We start from the raw sequence: 21,393 nt of genomic DNA, 5'->3' as shown, positions 1-21,393 counted from the left end.
GACGAGTAACATCGCCGGCAGGTGAGGAGGGAAGTGTCGCCTCCACTTGCGTTTCACAACCTGCGTTCACTTGTTATGCGCATTTTATTCTACACTTGCGCTCGGGGGCACGCATCTCCGCTGGAATGCCGAGAAGGAAGATTGCCACGGGCGAAAAACCACGGCACCTGCCAAGGCCGTCTTGCGTCCGAGCATGCAGAGTATACCGATAGAAATACGCCAGTGCTCAGCCGCCACAGCAGCGATGGTCGTCTGGTGGTTAAAGCTGTTATCTCAAACGCAAGGCTTTCGATTCCCAGTGCCGGCGGGGGTTCCACTTATGGGGACAAAGAGGCGCACTTGCCTAGTGCTTGTCGTTGTGGGCAGAGTTTGATGATATAGTACACTGAAGTTGGCACCGCATGTAAGTTTCGACGCGGAATGATAGGAATGACAGATAGTTATAGCTATTGAGATTTTACGTCCCGAAACCGTTATATCATCATAGTGAACGTCGTAGTGGATGTATTCGGTGATTTCGACCACCCAGTGTTCTCTGACGCGCATATGAATCATTCTAAATGCACAGTTCTAGCATTTTGGGCTACACCCAAAAATGTGGTCCTCGCGGCTGGGATTCCAACCCACGACTTTCGGTGAGCAGTTGAGCACCACAACCAAAACGGTGATGATTGATTGATATGTAGGGTTTAACGTCCCGAAACCACCGTATGATTATGAGAGACGCCGTAGTGGAGGGAGGGCTGCGGAAATTTAGACCACCTGGGGCTCTTTAACGTGCACCCAAATCTGAGCACATGGGCCAAAATCACGACCACACAGTTTGCTTGCTTGCTTGATCCTTTCTTTTGTGACTCTCACCCACTAAGGGGAATTGGCCAAGAAGCCGGTGGTTAATGCAAGTCAATACCTTTAGGTTTTCCAGACTAGGGGAATAGGATTACTTTGTTTTGACTGTGAAATTAATTTGGCGCAATGTAAAAAAAAGGGGGGGGAGGAGAGAAATAATAGAGTTTGTTGAATATCTGAGGTGTAATCGTTATATGGAATTCTTCTGAAGGTTAAATCATTGCAGTGTACCAGCTAAATAATAAATGGTAGATCGGCTAGTAAAATTCGAGAGCTGATCAATGGCTCAGCAAGGTAATATTCTTGTGTTATACAGGAATTCGCAGAGAGCCCCGCAGATGTTCCTGTTTCTGTGTCCCAATGAAGCGGCCCCAAAAGACAAAATATTAGGAGTAGTAAGTGATATTCCTAGTTTTTAAAATAAAATTTCGAGGTAATTTTTTCTTTGATTTTTGAAACGGTGACATGTGATAAGAAAATGGTCGATATGTTCAGGTTCGTTACAGCTTGAGCACAGAGGGGATGGCACCAGACCAGACCTGTTTTAGTAGAAATTAAGAGGTGGTACACGGCAGCGTAATTTTGTTATAGAGACTTCCAACTTACGCGTGGGACACCATTTATTATTCCATGCGAAGTGCAGGTGCGAGGAATCTGGATTCGGTATCGTAATATTTGATGAGTTTTCAAGGAGGGAAAATTTTCTAAACCTCGCTGCTGATACATAAGCTGTAGGAGGCATGATTGGCACAATCGGAAGATCAAGGGATGTTCGCGCGAGTGTGTCAGCCATCTCATTCATAAATGTACTACGATGGCCTGGCACCCATATCATTCGCACTAGACGAACGTTTACTGGGATTAATGGTTTAAAAGTTTCTAGTACTGCTGATGCCGACGACGATGATAAAAATGAACACACGTAATACGAGTCAGTCACTATCACGGCTGTCGAATGAGTCGCAGGAAGTTTACGAATAGCTAGTATAACTGCTGTTAATTCCGCTTCAAATATTGGTGTATAATCTGGGAGGCGTAATGAAAATTACCAGAATGATGAGAGAGAAAACATACCCACACCTGCCTTTTCGCCACTCATAGATGCATCCGTTGCAATTACTATATTAGTACCTAATTGAGACAGGTGTTGTTCTAATAAGCCAATCAAATATTTAGATGGCAAGTGTTTAGCATTCATTGGTTCTGCCTATGTGTTTTCTTCTTTTGTGTGGTCCTGATTTTGGTGCGAATTTGTCTATTTGATTCGAATTGACTGGGGAGTTGATGGAAATGTATAGTGGTTTAACAACAGCGCAAAGGACGAAAACAAGAAACTATATGTATACACAAAAAAACGCTGTACTTGCAACTGCATGCAGGCTTACTGAAAACTTTAAGCAGCCAAAGTCAGATCACAAGCCCGAACGGATATTCATTGTCAAACATACTGGTACGTTTACTGTCATTTGTGTCTGTATCATTCCTAGTCAGTGTCCGCGCTACATTGCCGTCTCTTGGGCGAATAATAATAACTTGGTTTTAACGTCCCAAGACCATCATGAGGGACGCCGTATTGAAGGGCTCCGGCAATTTCGACCATCTGGCGCTATCCTTAACGTGCACTAACATCGCACACTGCACAGGTCTCTACCATTTCGCCTCCGTCGAAATGAGGCCGCCACAGCCTGGATCAAAGCCACCAGCTAAGACACGATTTGCCAGGTGACGCTATTCGCATTTCCTGTGCATAAATTTTGGCCCTATAGGGTAAATAGCGGGGGAGAGGGGGAAAGCGACGCTTGTGTTCTGAGCTTCTTTCTTTTTTTCTTTGGCTTACACTCACAACGCCAACGACCCTTGAGGCAGAATCCTCGCAGCGAATTATTACGCATGATTAGTGTCGTGGCATGTTTCATCTGAGCACATCGTGCGTCAAACTGAATGAAGTTTATAAACAGAGCTACCGTTCAGCCCCCCCCCCTTTTTTTTTAGCGTATATAACGTGCCTGGTAATTTTGCAGCTCACGAAACTGCATTGGCGAACCTGATCACGCCGCGCGGGCCAGACCCCGGCAACAGCGTGTGCCATCGTCTGCATCTCTTATCGACGCAGACTCGTCCGCTCAGACCCCGAGGTGTCCCGTGTCAGCGAGAAGTCCGTTAACTGCGACGTATATTTCATTCTTCAGCCGACGCGTATAAAAGAACTGCGACCGTAAGGCGGCATGTACTCTGTACAAGGATGACGCCACCCATGGCGTGCTAGACGCGCGACAGGGAACCTAGATAGAACCGCCTATATAGAGCAATAAAAGAAAATTAAGCTCAGAGATTCGCATTTCATTGCGCTCTGGAGCAGGCATGTGAACAAGTCTTGCATTACTCCAGCATTTATTTGTGCATTTGCAGACTTCAGACTTTTTAGAAGTAGTCATTTTGATAACATGAACGTCAAACACATTTCTTCGGGCGTAATAGTTGGAAATGAGCCTCGAGCGATTTTATATTTTTGAAAAATAACAACGATGCCAATAAAGTACAACGGATGATATTAGTATAGTAATGCAAACACCTGCCGATTGATTTTGTAACTGCATGTGCGTGATGATGACACGTTTGTTAGCAAATTAAAGGAGATGTGGAACTCGCTGTAGAACATTTTTGGCTTCCTTTGTTTAGTATAGTGCCAATATTACATCAGTTATCCCGTGCGTAGTTTGATGCCTTGCTGCAGTGCATTATTATGTTTTCTTTGATGCGAACTTCTGCTTTCTCTGGGTTTGCTTTTTTTATTTTTCACGTTCTGTGTAAATATTTATTTTGTGAACGTAACCCTGCCGTATTGTAACTACCCCCCTATGTAATGCCCACATGGGCCCATAAGGTATATGAATAAATAAAATGGGAGGAAAGAGAGGTTGACAAAAAAATAACTTGCCGCAGGCAGAGACTAAACTTGCGAGCATCAAATATCGCGCCCGGACGCGTTACTCGAAGGTGGCTGGTTTGCTCCCTCTCCGCAAGTTCAGGTAAACCTTTCTTTCTTCACATTTGCATTACCATTGCTAATAATAACATTTCTTGTATATTTCCTTCGTTATCATTGTTTGTTAGTTCTCATTATTGTTATGTCCAACAAAGAAAAATGAACTTTTAAATTTCCACTTTTTTCTTGGTGATTTAAAGTTAGCCAATGGAGCTTCCTTCAGAGGAGTCTGGTCGAACTAATTTGAATGGGTAACGTGTGCTTAACTCTCAACTTGCTCGAGGCACTGCACATTTGCGTCATAATCTTGTGTATTGGAAGGATTTGTTTGCTCCCGCAACTTAGTGAACAAAAGTGATCAGAAATAATATATGAAAACGAGTCCTCCTGAAATTATTATTATTATTATTATAATTATTATTATTATTATTATTATTATTATTATTATTATTATTATTATTATTATTATTATTATTATTATTATTATTATTATTATTATTATTATTATTATTATTATTATTATTATTATTATTATTATTATTATTATATGAAATGCTAGTATATGTCTAGCGAAGATGCTAATTGCGTTTAAAATCTTCATGAAACAGCGCATGCAATCACCTTGGGTCCCTTGTCCGTGTAGGTTGTCTGAAAAAAAAAAAAGAGCAGGAAAAACATGATTAGTTGTCATATACTTTCTTTTAAGCCACTTCGCTTATCGAACTCAAGCAGTACTGCAAATCGCTCTACTTGGAATAGAGAGAGAAAGAGAGAAATAAATAAAAGGAAGAGACAGGGAGGTTAACCTAGACGAACTGGTTTGCTACCCTGTACGGGGGTGGGGAAAAGGGGCGGAAAGAGGATAGAAATAGAGAGATAAAAATAAATTAGAAAAAAAATAGAAAATACTTGGAATAAATTTACCTTGAAGCTATTGACCTGATTCACCAGGCAGGAATCAATCAATCAACTAATTAATGATACTTCCTCTCTTCTGTATGAAAGAGGATTTTGTTAGAAGCTTGTTGCGTGAACAACACTTTCATGTCACTATTTGGCCTCCATTTGGTTATAACGTAAGCAGGATAACCGCTGGTCATGTAGGGTAACCGGCTGAATTACAAGAGAAGCAAACACGTCAGGGGGAGGCAGAAAGTTTGGTGGGCTGGTGAGATTAAAAAAATTGGGGATGTGGAGTCGCCAGGGGTCGCCACACCAGGCCCTCAGATCTCTCCCTCCTCCGTTCCTCTCCCCGAAATTTCTTCGCCATGGAATACAAAGCGAAAAATGATCATTTCAAAGGGGTACCCTCTCCGAAATCAAGAAGGTGCACCCCCCGAAAGTATTTCTGCCTACGACCCTGGGGGGTGCAACGTCGCAGCTGCCAGCACAGGACGAGGTTGACTGCCGGACCAGTGGGTGTAGTCAGGCTGATTATGTACTGGAAGTACTGAACAGAAGCATTATGCAATAATATTTATTATTTATTTATTCAGAATACCCCAAGGGCCCTCTCACAGGAGGGTATTACATAGGGGGGGGGGGGGGGGAGAGGCTATAACACATACAGGTGCATGAAATAATTAATAGGGCCATAAAACACGAAAACTAAACACTATACAGCTACTAAATAAATTAGAGTAAGTATAAGGACAATTTTCTTACCGCATAATCCTAAATAATCAGAATAAATAATATGAGTCAAAGAGTCAAACAATAATGAATCTATAAAAATGTCTAAACAAAGAAGGAAATAGAGTCGCAAGAGTACAATGAAACGAAATCTGGCTTATTATAAGATGAATGTATGATGAAAATGAAAGCCTTGACTGTTGTGCATGGGGAGTAAAAATAATTCCTGCATTGTTTGAGACTGAAATATCTTTGAGTAGATCCAGCATAATATAACCACTGTATCATGATTAAAAATATTTATTGAACGGTATTGAGGTCCAATTATTTATTTGTATACTGCGTGTTAATCACGGATCTTTGCGCATCATATGCTTTGCGTGTAAACCATAAATAAACGTGATATAAAGAACTGATGCTGACAGCTAGGCTAGTATGCGTGTTTCTAACAAAGGAGCAACCGCTTTTCTAAACACGCTGAATACGAAGCTCGATTTGTGGAAGTTATTTCCTTAGAAAGCACAACCAGACCGAGTGGCATACACCCTTAGGCTTGGAAGGAGATCAGCTTATTTTATCTTCGTGTATCTCCACTTTCACCCTTCTTCTTTTTCGAGGACGGCTGCAGAAACACACGCGACGTTTTGTTTGTTTGCGCCGCAAGGGAGACGGGCATCTCGGTGCGATTGCACGAAAGTTCAAGAGACTGCCTTCGCTCGACGCTGTACGAACGCCAGCCTTTAACGGTGAATATATGTGTCGCATCGCTTTCCACTATCAAACAGTGTAAAGGTTCCACGTCTAGTTAGCGACGAAATACGGGCCGGTTTTGCGTTCAAACATTCGTGCGTGGCAGCAGCACGGAATAATAATAATGAAAAAACCAGCTCAACAACTGAACTTCAAGAGCTTAACTGCACACGCAGCTGGGCGTTTGTCTATTTAAGCATCTCTTGTTTTACAGTTGTTGTGTCGGTGCATCGTTACTTGCAAAACGTGCTGCAAGGTAAACATTTAGAAGAACCTCTTTCTATCTCTTCTTGGTTCTTCTCAATTTTAACCTTAATTGCCTTTCAAGCAACGCCTCCTGTTTATTCCTTCACTCCCTCACTACGCATGGATTAATGAAACGAGGGAATTTTCATCGAGGGGATTGTTTCTTGTTCGGACGCAACTGTATGACTGAAAACGAAAAATTATGCCAAAGAAGAAGACGGCGCATTTCGACATTTTTAGTTTAGTGGCTATGCTCTATATTGTAAATAGTTAAACTGGGCGTACAGGCACCCTTTCCTTTGTCGGTATCCGAACACACTATCTACTAATTACATTTCCGATGCTCCACCGATTGAGCCACGATGGCCGATGCGTATTTGGAAGCTTGTAAATTAAGATATCGCCTACGGAAGGAGTGCTTTTTCGTCCACCTTAATTCCTTTCATTTAATGTCATAATTGCTGCGGTAGTGTTAATTGTCTTCTGGACTCATTTGACTATGCACGAATGTTTCATGCAGATGTATGTATGTATGTATGTATGTATGTATGTATGTATGTATGTATGTATGTATGTATGTATGTATGTATGTATGTATGTATGTATGTATGTATGTATGTATGTATGTATGTATGTATGTATGTATGTATGTATGTATGTATGTATGTATGTATGTATGTATGTATGTATGTATGTATGTATGTATGTATGTATGTATGTATGTGTACGTGTGTTGTGGAAGTTCTTAAGGCGGGTCTATCCTCGCAAGCTTCTGGCATAGGGGCCCACGCACTCTCTCACACGCAGAAGGCCAGCTGGTCGACCACCCACTCACTGAAAGCAAAGTCCATAGGGCACTGGCCTACACAGGCATCGAAAGCGTTGTTTATATTAGTAGAGAAACCTGACTGAATGAAACGTTGTGACTGCATGGAGAAGCGCTCATCGGTATTACAGCTAAACATTGTCACGGTCATAATGACCTTCAAATACAATTATTCTTTTCCATATTTTCAATGCGCTCTTCCCTCTCCCAAGTACAGGGTAGCCAAATGAGATCTCCTCTATCTCTCTTGCGTGCGCTATAGAGTGACTGCAAGTAATTGTAAAGCTTAACCTGTTAAGAATTTCACTTGCGTAATGAATATGTAATGACTACGGAAACATTCAACAGATACTGCATCGTACTGAATTTTGATAAACCTCGAAGGTAACATTAAGCGCGCTCGCATAGGAAGACATCCTCTAGCATGTTGAGATTGGGATGAAAGATATTTTTATGTCGAGATATGCTACGATTCAAGTATATTAACAGTATTTATTTATTTACTTATTTATTCATTTGAGCAACAATACAAGATAGTCATGGTGCTAGTGGCAAAAAGTGACGTTATAAGCAACGCCACCTGACTAGGCCCATAGCATCCTACACGCACTCACTGCACAGAATATTCACGTGCGTGTGGTAAATAATTAACAAAAAGTACTAGCACGCATAAATAAAATATAGAAATGACATGTACCTAGTAATGGAATTGCATAAAACAGAAGTTCGGCTGCAACCTAGTACAAGATACATCATATACACAAATAATACAGAAGGAATCTTAGGAAAACAGACTGAACAGTATACGAATACTGTAATACTGTTCTAATAAATAAAAACTCTAATGCATTGTCAATGTCAAGCCTTTGTGATGGATTAGTCTGACGATTACAAACACCTTTATTGCTTCTTTAATTATACGCCTTTACTGATATTTCATTGTAACCCAACGCCAACGTACAGTAAGCCTGTGTGATCAGATTTCTCACCTTAGGGAAACAGCCCCAAATGAATGATTGATGGTGATAGGTCTGTGCGCAGCATATGCATGACGTATCGTTTATCCTCCCGTTAAAAGAGCTGTTTGTATGATAATTCAAAGTAGTTATTGCAACTGCACGAAGCCTAACTTGACAGCTTGGTCTCTGAATAGTTATTTTCAATCATGACACACTTGCAAAAAAGTGTTCTTTTTCAAAAAATGGAGATGTTCAGCTACAGATACCTATTTCAAGTTGTTGTTCGCGACGAAACCTACGGCACGTGATCTTAGAAATACCCCGAAGGGTAACAGTAATAACGTTGCTACTATAGGTTGTATTAACTAAAGAATCAAAATATTCAGGAGAGACATGATGGGAGATAAAGAAAAAAGAGATAGATGCATTCAACTACGCACCATTCTGAGCACTTGTGAGAAGAGTTTTCTGAGCTAGGGTACACCGAGACGTCTCCGAATTTCCGCACAGTTGAAGGAAGACGCCGAGGCAAATTTTTTCGCTCGATCGCTGTGGAGCACGAGATCGTACTGGTAGCTCCCGAAGGTCAGGCCTGAATCGCGACGCCTACAGGGGGCGCCGATTACAGCAGCGTCGTGTGTGAGGAGGCTAGCTTGACCGGAATTCCGGGGGTGATCAGAGAGCTCCTAGTCGTCGACGTCACCAGACTCCGAAGTGAGGGGGGCTGTCCACTAGTCTGGTCAGTCGAGATTGGCCTCGAGGTGGCGACGTCACGGAAAAACAAGTGTCATCCGACCGCCTAAAGGGAGAAGAGGGAGAGGGAACGTGGAAAGGGGGCGCATGTGCCGTCGTAGTCTGCCTTCTTGGCGTCGTGGTCGTCCAGTGCCTCCCAGACATGACGTTATCGGCTCCCCTGCTCGCTAGACGTCGTAGCACGGGGCCTTATCGGGACGTCTTTAAAAGAAGCGTATTCTCTTGTATTTCCTCCCCCCCCCCCCATTTTTTTCCATTCCTCTGTTAGACATAAAATTTGCTTGAAAACACGAAGTTTCTCTTCTGGCGCCTCGTCACTCGTTTGCCTGTTGAGAAAGAGTAATGTCTTCATCGGAAAGAAAAGAAACATGAAAGTTTTCAGCCAGCGTGTTTTGGCAGGCGTGGTTCGCTGCATGACGTAGGATGGAGTGTGAAACGATTACCACGGGAGAAATTCTGCGGAAGACTGTGTAAGGATTGGAATTCGGCTCCTGCATCATACGAGTAGCGGCGTTTGCCCGGGCAGCGAAAGCACTGAATGGAGGCAGTTAATGTAAAATACTATAAAGAAGAGATGCGCGCTACACATTCGCAAGATACGCATATATATATATATATATATATATATATATATATATATATATATATATATATATATATATATATATATATATATATATATATATATATATATAGAGAGAGAGAGAGAGAGAGAGAGAGAGAGAGACATAAAATACACGCACATACACACACAGTTTCATGTAAGGGTGGAAGCTTCGGAAGGAAACTTGCAAATTCAATTTATCAAAGCGTGGAGTTTCAATGGGAGAAACCAGAAACACTGCCTTAGGCGACTGGTCTTTTCAATGTTCTCTTGATGTGGTTGTCACGCCGTGCCTGTTTTGGTTATCGCTGGATATGAGGAGTATGTTCTGTCAATATTTGTTTTCTCTCTTTTTTTCTTTTTTGAGGGTACAGGGATTAGTGTTATGGGATATATCTAGCAGTATTGTCAGCAGAAACTTCCTGGAAACGTCGGCTGGATAAGACTACGAAAACTTGAAAATCACGTGCTGTTTTGTCACCGTTCGCTATCGACAGAAGAAAGCTGCGAGCCGAGAGTTTCTTCTCATTCCGATAAATCGGCTGAACTGAGTCGCTTCTTAAGTGATAGTCTATGCTGTGCGCAGTGAAACGACTGTAAAATTTCGGGAGTTCGTGCGGCAAGTGTGAACACGTACCCTATTAAAATTACGCCGTCTAAATCGATTACTACTACTGCCAGGAATAATAATAATAATAATAATAATAATAATAATAATAATAATAATAATGTTACACGACATCGCACAGAAAGAGCATCATAGACGATGAAGACGATGAAAGCGACCGTGCTCGTGTTGTTGTTGCTGCTGTTCTTCCATCTTGGCTGTAGCTGCCTCTGACTCTCCCTGTATATATTGTAAATATATTTATTTCATTCATTCTCTCACCCCCATATTAATAATAATAATAATAATAATAATAATAATAATATCAGGTTGTACGGGTTGGAAAAATACAGGTGTCATGAAATGTGTCCAGTATTTAAAATTTATTGGAATTAGGCATCTGCGTGCTACTTATGGCATTCCACTTGCTGTGGAAGAAGGTAACTTCGTAGGCACAGAAACATCAATTACGGCAGTAAATATGGAAATTAAAACAATCAACTTTTTGACTAGAGGACATAGTCGATCGAGTCCGAAGGGTGAATTCAAGTTCCGCCTGCGAATATTCCATAGTCTTTTTGAAATTTTCGAAATCGCCCCGCCGCGGTGGTCTAGTGGCTAAGGTACTCGGCTGCTGACCCGCAGGTCGCGGGTTCGAATCCCGGCTGCGGCGGCTGCATTTCCGATGGAGGCGGAAATGTTGTAGGCCCGTGTGCTCAGATTTGGGTGCACGTTAAAGAACCCCAGGTGGTCTAAATTTCCGGAGCCCTCCACTACGGCGTCTCTCATAATCATATGGTGGTTTTGGGACGTTAAACCCCACAAATCAATCAATCAATCAATCAATCAAATTTTCGAAAGGCGGCCACTGGTAATCACCGCGGAGCGATGGAATCAGGCTTATTTAGCAGGTGAAACCAAAACTGACGCACCAAAGAGCGCCTCTACAATCCATTTCGAAAAAGCCCCCAGTGACGACACTGCTTCTCTCGCCGTTATCAACCGTCAAGCTGGACACTTCGCTTGGTGGCCGCTTATCGACGCTCGCTTTTCCTCCTCCCCCAGTACGTGCGTAGAGCGGCATCAAGCGTTCTCTATCGCTAATTTGGCCGCAGCGGCCGGGATTCGATCAAATTTCTTTAGGGTGGAAACATGTTTGATCCTTCGGGAATCACTGACGAAAAAAAAAAGGGGGGGGGGGGACTGATGAGCTTCCACTAGATCGCTTACCACGTGTGATCGGCCGCGGCATTTTCGATAAAAACGAAAATGCTTGAGGCCCGTGCACTTATGATAACGTTAAAGAACATCAGGAGCTCAAACTTTTCGGAGCCCCGGTGTCTCATCACTTTATCGTAGTTTTGGGACGTTAAACCACAAGAACTATATCAGCTCTGAAGTTGAATCGCATTTCGAGTGCTTCTGCAGAAGCCGCTTGGAATTCAGATGCATTCTATTAATATAAGAATGAAGTATAATCTTGCGCACCACCGTAAATAATACATATACACAGGAGATAAACAAAACTTAGTCTAATTTTACGCGATTGCAGCCCTTTGCGCGAGCGCACACACATACACACACGCACAACAACAACAACAAAGCACAAGATCATAGTATTATTAAAATGTAACGTTTCTTGTTGTCGAGACTAAAACACGCTCGCACACACATACACAACTCAGGAAAACCATCGGAGAACTTTTTCAAACATCTGTTTTTGGATAATTTTTTTATTAAACAGTGTGTAAATATACAGGATCTTCCATTTATTTAAAGCCCCTCAAAAAATAATTGGTTTAATAATCTTGGTACCGTGTGCCCAGATTTGGGCGCACGTTAAAGAACCCCAAGTGGCCGCAATTTCCGGAGCCCTGAACTATGGTGTCATTTACAATCATATGGTGGTTTCGGGACGTTAAACGCCACATGTCAATCAATAATCTTGGTATAGGTCATTTCCAACGTTTTTTGTTCTATATTTTGTTCGCGTGTAAGTATTTTCCAGTATTCCACTTTAAGTGCTGCATATACCTATGGTATAGTGTTATAAACGGTGGCATTGTACCACTAAAGCTGGTTGCGCGAGCAGATTATGAAGCAAGTGACCACCGTGCAGCTTTCCCCACGTGACCCCAGAACAGCTGCAACGGGCGACGCTGTATTCCACGTCCCCGAGCTCTACGTCGTCCCGGGACGTGATTTCACCGCCGGACAAGACGTTACCGCAGACCGCAACAGCCAGCTCTGGTTCGAACTCATCGCTAAACAACGATCCTTTGACTGATCACGTTCGTGTGCTTTATTGCATAGGAACTTTGAGCAGTACGGGAAACAAAATCCTTGCACCCGAAAGGGCCCGTAAAGCACCCCAAGTTCAAACGTGAGATGGCGTTTTTTTTTTTTTTCGCCGTCACCTACATTCCTGGGTAAGGCACTCGGCTGCTAATCCGCAGGTCGCGGGATCGAATCCCGGCTGCGGCGGCTGCATTTCCGATGGAGGTGGAAATGTGTTAGGCCCGTTTGCTCAGATTTGGGTGCACGTTAAAGAACCCCAGGTGGTCGAAATTTCCGGAGCCCTCCACTACGGCGTCTCTCATAGTCATATGGTGGTTTTGGGACGTTAAACCCCACATATCATCATATTCTACGTCTCGTTCGTTCAAGCATTTTTTATCGTTGTTAGTTGATTGACAAAATATCCAGTGTTTCGAATATGCACTATTCAATTCGAGAACCGAATCGAATACGATATTCAATTCGGTATTCAGAATTTTCGAACATTCGCACACCCCTACCGACAACGGAAGATGCTGCTGCTTATCGTCAAGATTTACTAGCTGCAGAGCGAGAACGGTGCGCGGGCATCTTTCGGGTCCGGAAAAAAAAAAAGCCAAACACACGAAAGATGCCGTAGCAGACCACTAGTGCCATCTCTTATCGAAGCTGCGTATTCATCACGAGGGTGGAATTGTGCGGGAAAGACAAACGTCAGGGACAGTTTTAGAGTGCTACGTGATTACGAGCACGTTGAAAATTCCTGAGTGCACGGACGCGTAGGTAGAAGAATTTTTTCCTCTATGTGTATATTTTTGCCTCTATGTGTAGATTTTCTGCCCCTATGTGTATATTCACAGCAAAAGCTGTGAATATACACATATGAATCTGCAATGTTTACTCACGCCAGGCCGACAGGCCTTTTCCAGCTATCTGCAGCTCAGGGCGGCGAGAATGATTTTGTCCTGATGCTGTCATTTTACGTTGCATATTCGGACGTCTCTTCTGTTAGCAGTCGTGATGTACTTAGCAGCTGGTAAACAAATTCACTGATGCCAGAGACCGCAGCATAGTCATTGAAAACAATATACGATAATTGTAATTAGCAGTCGAGCGAACGATGTGAGCAGGTATTATTGTAACATTCGTGCATCACATCACATCATCAATACACCCCGTGCAGAGAAGCACGCGTATAGTGAAAGCGAGGGAGACAAAACATACGCGAAAGAAGTTCCACTTATTCAAATATGTGTCTTATAAATAATCGCAGGGTAATCATTCTGGTGAAAGTAGGAGGCCTCACAAACCACGGTTGTTGTGAAGAGTAGTGTTGTTGCGGCAAAAGAGCTAGATACCTTTATGAAAGGTCAAGCGAACGTAATCGATGCCAAAGCATCCGTTCCTCTTCGGCTACTTGATACTGCTCTGAAAACTAGGGCGAGGAGTTGCGTGAATCATTGCTCGGCAGTCCACACTGATCAAAACGTTACCTCTCTTCTTCGCCCTTTCCGTGATATATGTATGGGGTTGAAAGTCCCAAAACCACCATATGAGAGACGCCGTAGTGGAGGGCTCCGGAAATTTCGACCACCTGGGGTTCCTTAACGTGCACCCGAATCTGAGCACTTCCCGCGCAAAAGAAAGAGACAGGCGCCCGCCACCAATAAACATAAATGTTCACTCATTGTGAGAATGCTTCGATTTCGAGAATATTTTTATAACAACTCACCTCTTTCACCATGGCACCATGCGCAAGCACTCCGTTGAAAGTGCACGGCGTGACCATACGTTGGCTCACTAAAATCTTTGTTGGCAGATTGTTTCGCAGCTGATACAAACACTACCGACGCTTGCACAGAGAGAACAGCCGCTTCAGAACAGCCTGAATCACCGGAGTTCTCGAACACTTCGCACAACCGGTACCACGTGGTCGTCATAAAAGTATTCTGGCAGATGACGTCACCATATGTCCTCGCCCCCAATACGTGAACTATACTGAAACTGAAAGCTAGCTCGTGTACTTCAACTACCTCGTGTGCACCCACCGTCCACATCTAGATAATATGAACTCAGGTGAAAACCGATAATTCAAGACCTTAATTAGGAATAACAAGCAACAGGGGAAAAAATGAAAGTTTGCTCCTCCCCCCTTTCATATTGAATATTTTGGTGTTTTGAAAGTTTTGATAACGGACGTCATCGCAACAAGCCAGACTGCTGCGTGAAGTCGCCAGAATTAGTACTGTAACCTTACGACAAGCTATAGTGTCAACGTTGATAGGTGTCAAATTTTAAAATTGAGCTGAACATTATAAAAATTGGCAGATGCCACGTACAATGAGAATCGGTGGTATGCGAAACACGAATGGGGAAGGTTGATATGTCACTTTAAAATCGGCACAACGTTATGGGGCGGACGCCAAGTGATCTATTGACTGAACAGGCACGCATGTCTCGCCATGGTATGGCACCTTCTTCTGTCTTGTTTATTTTCTTCTATGATTACATCGACTAATAATGAATTGGAAAATATAAGGCGAATGCATAAAAGACTGTCAGTTGTATATCCAACTATCCCTTGCATGAACGCTATCACAAAGTGAGTCTCTTGGTGTCGCAGGTGAGGCCCGGATTCTGTCAGCGGTGCCACATCGATAGTCGTCGCCTCCGGATGACGTCGGTTCTGGTCTCAACCGCTTGTGAGGCGCTCCACGTGCTTTCGTCATCAGCGCCAGCTGCTTCGCCGGGGATCACGTGTCAGCCTGAAAGACGCAAATGGATTCGACCAACCAATCCCTTCCTTCGGGCTGTTTTTTACGAGCTGTTTTCGAAGCCAAGCTCCTCTTAGTCTAACCTTGTGCCGCGGCAGGTGTAACTGGCAGTGTCTCCCTAACAGTATAATAGATAGCGCTGTCTCATGGAAGTACAAACTGCAGTTGAGTGAGGATATTCCAGATGACGCTATACCGCTGCTCTCATATTGGCTGCTGTGCGGGCTGTGCCCGGGTGCGCGAAAAACGAGTGCCTTTCTCAGTCTTCTGAATCGTCACCATACGAGTCGGGTCGTCGGGGGACGAAGCAGAGCGGTAGGCGCAGAGGGTCGCGGTGGCTCGTGCATTTCGTACAGCCATATATGTTCTCCATAAACGTGTAGGGTCAGATCTATGATCATTTCATGTGGCACTCTGTTTTTATTCAGGTGCTTCGTTTCATTCGAGATTCGGTTGCTTTTTCGATGGAGGTGAAGATGCTGTAGGCCTGTGCGCTCAAATTTGGGTGCATGTTAAACAACCCTAGGTGGTCAAAAATTCCGGAGCCTCTTTCTACGGCGTCTATCGTATTATTACTGTTGTTTTGGTACGTTAAAGCCAGCATATCAGTATTATTTCATTTTTGTTACTGTACAAGATGCCTTAGTAAATTTAAAATTGTTTTAATTCTTGTTTTAAACTTGTACATGCAGGCTATGGTTTGATTTCGTTGGCTTCACAGTGTGGGGAATGTTATGTATACATGTTGATGTGGCAATAAATAAAGTTGTGTGGATTAGTTATTAAAGACACTTGATTTGTGAGCGTAAGGGCACGGGTTGAAATCCGTACCTGGAAGAATACTTACCTTATTAGTTTTTTTTGTGATATTCATACATGACAGTGGAATGACCTGCAGGTGGACGGACAATATCCTGAGGAGCCGACGTAAAATAAGAATACTTAGTCATTTATAATCATAATTAATCTGCCAAATGTGTGGATGCTGACTGTATACATTGTGAGTTCTCGTGCAAAGGGTTTCCGTTAGACCAATAAAGTCTTTTATTTTTATTGTTTTTGCTTATTCGTATTACGTGAAAGAGAGGGGAAAGGACAGGCAATGCTCCCCTTGTGACGGCGTAGAAATTGTTACGCAGTTTCAAAAATTACCAAGTAGTGCCCGATCGTGTTCATATGTAGAGAGATCGACATTGTCTTCAAGGTGTTCTGTCTGCTCATTACAAAAGGTAGAATGGGTGACCTGCTGTTAGAACAGCGCTCTGGCAAAAATATGTAGTTTCCTCTTTTCAGCCAGTGCGAAAGCACCTCCAGAAGTCGCGACACGTTTTTCACGCAACACAAACCATGGGCGAATATTTCGAACCGCTTCCGACACCACCAGCATTTCGAGCTAAAGTTTCATCTGACGCGTATGCTTGCCCAGCACACACACCTCGTAAGTGGCCGAAAATGTTTGGGCTAATATCACCCCCGATAAGGCTCAACAATTGTCTGACGTCACAGTTAGCCGTGATCGACCGGCATGTGGTGGCTTCCGAGCTACAGTTTCCTTTAATGCGTTAGCTTCCCCTCATAATTCCTCGAAACCGGTCAAAAACGTTTGGACCCTTAATCACCCATGATAAGGCTCAAAGTTTGTCTGATGTCACAGCTTACAATGTGCGCCATCTGTGCTTTTATAAGAGGCTTTCGAAACTAAATCCCCCCCCCCCTATGCGCTCCATAGCTTTCGCGCAATGAATAGCCAAAAGCAGCAGAAAAAGTTAAGGGCCTTATCACCTGTGATAAGGCCTAACATTTATTTGACGTTACAGCTCACAATGTGCGCTTTCGGTGTTTATATAAAAGGCTTCGGAAACTAAATTTTCCCCCTATGCGTTCGCTTCTCCGCAATGAATGGCCAAAAGCAGCCGAAAAAGTTGAGGGCCTTATCACCTATGATAAGGCGCAACTTTTGTCTGACGTCACAGCTTACAATGTGCGCCGTGTCCGCTTGTATAAGAGGCTTTCGAAACTAAATTTTCCCCTATGCGTTCGCTTTCCCGCAATGAAAGACCCTAAAGCTGCCGAAAAAGTTGAGGGCCTTATCACCTATGATAAGGCGCAACATTTATTTGACGTTACAGCTTACAATGTGCGCTGTCTGTGCTTATATAAGAAACTTCCGAAACTAAATTTTCCCCTATGCGTTCGTTTTCTCGCAATGAAGGGCCAATAGTAGCCAAAAAAGTTGAGGGCCTTATCACCTATGATAAGGCGCAACTTTTGTCTGACGTCACAGCTTACAATGTGCGCCGTATGTGCTTGTATAAGAGACTTTCGAAACTAAATTTTCCCCTATGCGTTCGCTTCCCCGCAATGAATGGCGAAAAGCAGTCGAAAAAGTTCAGGGTCTTATCACCTATGATAAGGCGCAACTTTTGTCTGACGTCACAGCTTAGAATGTGCGCCATCTGTGCTTACACAAGAGGCTTTGGGAGCTAAATTTTTCCCTATGCGTTCGCTTCCCCGCAATGAATAGGCAAAAGCAGCCGAAAAAGTTGAGGGCCTTATCACCTATGATAAGGCGCAACTTTTGTCTGACGTCACAGCTTACATTGTGCGTCGTCTGTGCTTATATAAGAGGCTTCCGAAACTAAATTTCCCCCTATGCGTTCGTTTTCTCGCAATGAAGGGCTAATAGTAGCCAAAAAAGTTGAGGGCCTTATCACCTATGATAAGGCGCAACTTTTGTCTGACGTCACAGCTTACAATGTGCGCCGTATGTGCTTGTATAAGAGGCTTTCGAAACTAAATTTTCCCCTATGCGTTCGCTTTCCCGCAATGAATGGCGAAAAGCAGTCGAAAAAGTTTAGTGTCTTATCACCTATGATAAGGCGCAACTTTTGTTTGACGTCACAGCTTAGAATGTGCGCCATGTGTGCTTACACAAGAGGCTTTGGGAACTAAATTTTTCCCTATGCGTTCGCTTCCCCGCAATGAATAGGCAAAAGCAGCCGAAAAAGTTGAGGGCCTTATCACCTATGATAAGGCGCAACTTTTATTTGACGTTACAGCTTACAATGTGCGCTGTCTGTGCTTATATAAGAGGTTTCCGAAACTAAATTTTCCCCTATGCGTTCGTTTTCTCGCAATGAAGGGCCAAAAGTAGCCAAAAAAGTTGAAGGCCTTATCACCTATGATAAGGCGCAACTTTTGTCTGACGTCACAGCTTACAATGTGCGCCGTATGTGCTTGTATAAGAGGCTTTCGAAACAAAATTTTCCCCTATGCGTTCGCTTCCCCACAATGAATGGCGAAAAGCAGTCGAAAAAGTTCAGGGTCTTATCACCTATGATAAGGCGCAACTTTTGTCTGACGTCACAGCTTAGAATGTGCGCCATCTGTGCTTACACAAGAGGCTTTGGGAGCTAAATTTTTCCCTATGCGTTCGCTTCCCCGCAATGAATAGGCAAAAGCAGCCGAAAAAGTTGAGGGCCTTATCACCTATGATAAGGCGCAACTTTTGTCTGACGTCACAGCTTACATTGTGCGTCGTCTGTGCTTATATAAGAGGCTTCCGAAACTAAATTTCCCCCTATGCGTTCGTTTTCTCGCAATGAAGGGCTAATAGTAGCCAAAAAAGTTGAGGGCCTTATCACCTATGATAAGGCGCAACTTTTGTCTGACGTCACAGCTTACAATGTGCGCCGTATGTGCTTGTATAAGAGGCTTTCGAAACTAAATTTTCCCCTATGCGTTCGCTTTCCCGCAATGAATGGCGAAAAGCAGTCGAAAAAGTTTAGTGTCTTATCACCTATGATAAGGCGCAACTTTTGTTTGACGTCACAGCTTAGAATGTGCGCCATGTGTGCTTACACAAGAGGCTTTGGGAACTAAATTTTTCCCTATGCGTTCGCTTCCCCGCAATGAATAGGCAAAAGCAGCCGAAAAAGTTGAGGGCCTTATCACCTATGATAAGGCGCAACTTTTATTTGACGTTACAGCTTACAATGTGCGCTGTCTGTGCTTATATAAGAGGCTTCCGAAACTAAATTTTCCCCTATGCGTTCGTTTTCTCGCAATGAAGGGCCAAAAGTAGCCAAAAAAGTTGAAGGCCTTATCACCTATGATAAGGCGCAACTTTTGTCTGACGTCACAGCTTACAATGTGCGCCGTATGTGCTTGTATAAGAGGCTTTCGAAACTAAATTTTCCCCTATGCGTTCGCTTCCCCGCAATGAATGGCGAAAAGCAGTCGAAAAAGTTTAGGGTCTTATCACATATGATAAGGCGCAACTTTTGTCTGACGTCACAGCTTAGAATGTGCGCCATCTGTGCTTATTTAAGAGGCTTCGGAAACTAAATTTTCTCACTATGCGTTCGCTTCTCCGCAATGAATGACCAAAAGCAGCAGAAAAATTTAGGGGCCTTATCACCTGTGATAAGGCGCAAATTTTATTTGACGTTACAGCTCACAATGTGCGCTTTCGGTGTTCATATAAAAGGCTTCGGAAACTAAATTTTCCCCCTATGCGTTCGCTTCTCCGCATTGAATGGCCAAAAGCAGCCGAAAAAGTTGAGGGCCTTATCACCTATGATAAGGCGCAACTTTTGTCTGACGTCACAGCTTACAATGTGCGCCGTCTCTGCTTGTATAAGAGGCTTTCGAAACTAAATTTTCCCCTATGCGTTCGCCTCCCCGCAATGAATGGCGAAAAGCAGTCGAAAAAGTTCAGGGTCTTATCACCTATGATAAGGCGCAACTTTTGTCTGACGTCACAGCTTAGAATGTGCGCCATCTGTGCTTACACAAGAGGCTTTGGGAGCTAAATTTTTCCCTATGCGTTCGCTTCCCCGCAATGAATAGGCAAAAGCAGCCGAAAAAGTTGAGGGCCTTATCACCTATGATAAGGCGCAACTTTTGTCTGACGTCACAGTTTACAATGTGCGCCGTATGTGCTTGTATAAGAGGCTTTCGAAACTAAATTTTCCCCTATGCATTCGTTTTCTCACAATGAAGGGCCAAAAGTAGCCAAAAAAGTTGAGGGCCTTATCACCTATGATAAGGCTCAACTTTTGTCTGACGTCACTGCTAGCCATGATCGACCGGCATGCTGTGGCTTCCAAGCGAGAGTTTCCCTAATGCGTTAGCTTCCATGCACTATATCTCGAAAGGGGTCGGAAAAGTTTGGGCCCTTATCTGTCGATATGTCACTGCTGGCAGCGATCATTAATTACTTTGCTCATCTTTCTTTACTAGAGTGGAAAAAGTGGCCAGACGCACTGTCTTGGTTTTATTGCGGGGGAGCCAACTTCCAGAGTGTTGTTTTTGGCACTGGAAATTGGATTCGCGCCTGTGCCTTTGTAGCTGTAGTGAGGCGTCCCCCGAAAACCATTGGTTGAGCCGGCTGGTGAAAGTGAAATAAACTTCATTTGGTCCTGGAGAACCCGATCCCGCTGATAAGGGGTCCGCCGCAGTTGCTGGCCGCGCCCGCACCGGTATAGGAAGGCCATGGCCCTCCACCCATTCGCAGGCGAGCTCTCTGTCCCGCTCTCAGCCGGCAGGTCACCTGATGTCGCCTTGTCCCGTCATATGTCAGCGCGCGCATTTGAAATATTGGGGCGAATTCACATCAAGTGGCTCCCGCTGAAACGCGATCGGTGAGCAGACAGGTCACATGATATCACTTTGACCCATCAGGTGCATGCGCGCGCATTTTAACGCGATAGCGTTAAAGAGCTCGTTTCGCAGAAGTTCCGGTGTCGGCTTTGGTCTCGGAGTCGTTGGTTGTGAGCGAAAAATTATCCTATGCGTGATCGAGAAATTGAGAAAGATGCAAATGAAATAAATAATTTATAAAAATAACCCTGGTGCACAATGGAGACCGAGCCACGGTTGTTAGGGTCTGAGTGGGGATCGAACCCGGGCTGTTTGCGGGGCAGGCGTATGTTCTACCACACGGCCATGCCTCTGCTTGCGAAATCTGTAAAAAGAACTTCCTCTGCTTGGCAATGCAGCTTTCATGCTTCACCAACACACGCATCCTCTGTATATGCTTCACAATGCAACCTGAAATATTGCAGTATTAATGTGTGGGCAAGCGTCAATTGCCAACGGGCGTCAGAAAACGTGACTATCATAATGA

General features: G+C 43.7%; 1 protein-coding gene and 1 long non-coding RNA gene across 2 annotated transcripts in view; one reads left to right on the top strand and one right to left on the bottom strand.

Annotated features, from left to right (window-relative positions):
• Positions 1-8,827, bottom strand: part of Hpd (4-hydroxyphenylpyruvate dioxygenase) — a 29,783-nt gene extending 20,956 nt beyond the window's left edge. Inside the window, exons 1-2 of the mRNA XM_037430697.2 lie at positions 8,689-8,827; positions 4,457-4,483 (exon numbers count right to left, since the gene is read on the bottom strand). Of these exons, the coding sequence (XP_037286594.1) occupies positions 4,457-4,483; positions 8,689-8,691 (30 nt within the window). The 5' untranslated portion in view covers positions 8,692-8,827. The remainder of the gene's footprint in view (positions 1-4,456; positions 4,484-8,688) is intronic.
• The window catches only part of LOC142767221 (uncharacterized), a 57,165-nt gene extending 40,847 nt beyond the window's left edge, over positions 1-16,318 (top strand). Inside the window, exon 3 of the long non-coding RNA XR_012884784.1 lies at positions 15,113-16,318. This is a non-coding gene — a long non-coding RNA (uncharacterized LOC142767221). The remainder of the gene's footprint in view (positions 1-15,112) is intronic.
• The last annotated feature ends 5,075 nt before the right edge of the window (positions 16,319-21,393 follow it).

The sequence above is a fragment of the Rhipicephalus microplus genome, chromosome 7, assembly GCF_043290135.1.
Source record: "Rhipicephalus microplus isolate Deutch F79 chromosome 7, USDA_Rmic, whole genome shotgun sequence".
Lineage (NCBI taxonomy): Eukaryota > Metazoa > Arthropoda > Arachnida > Ixodida > Ixodidae > Rhipicephalus > Rhipicephalus microplus.
This window is presented reverse-complemented; position numbering and strand designations above follow the sequence as displayed.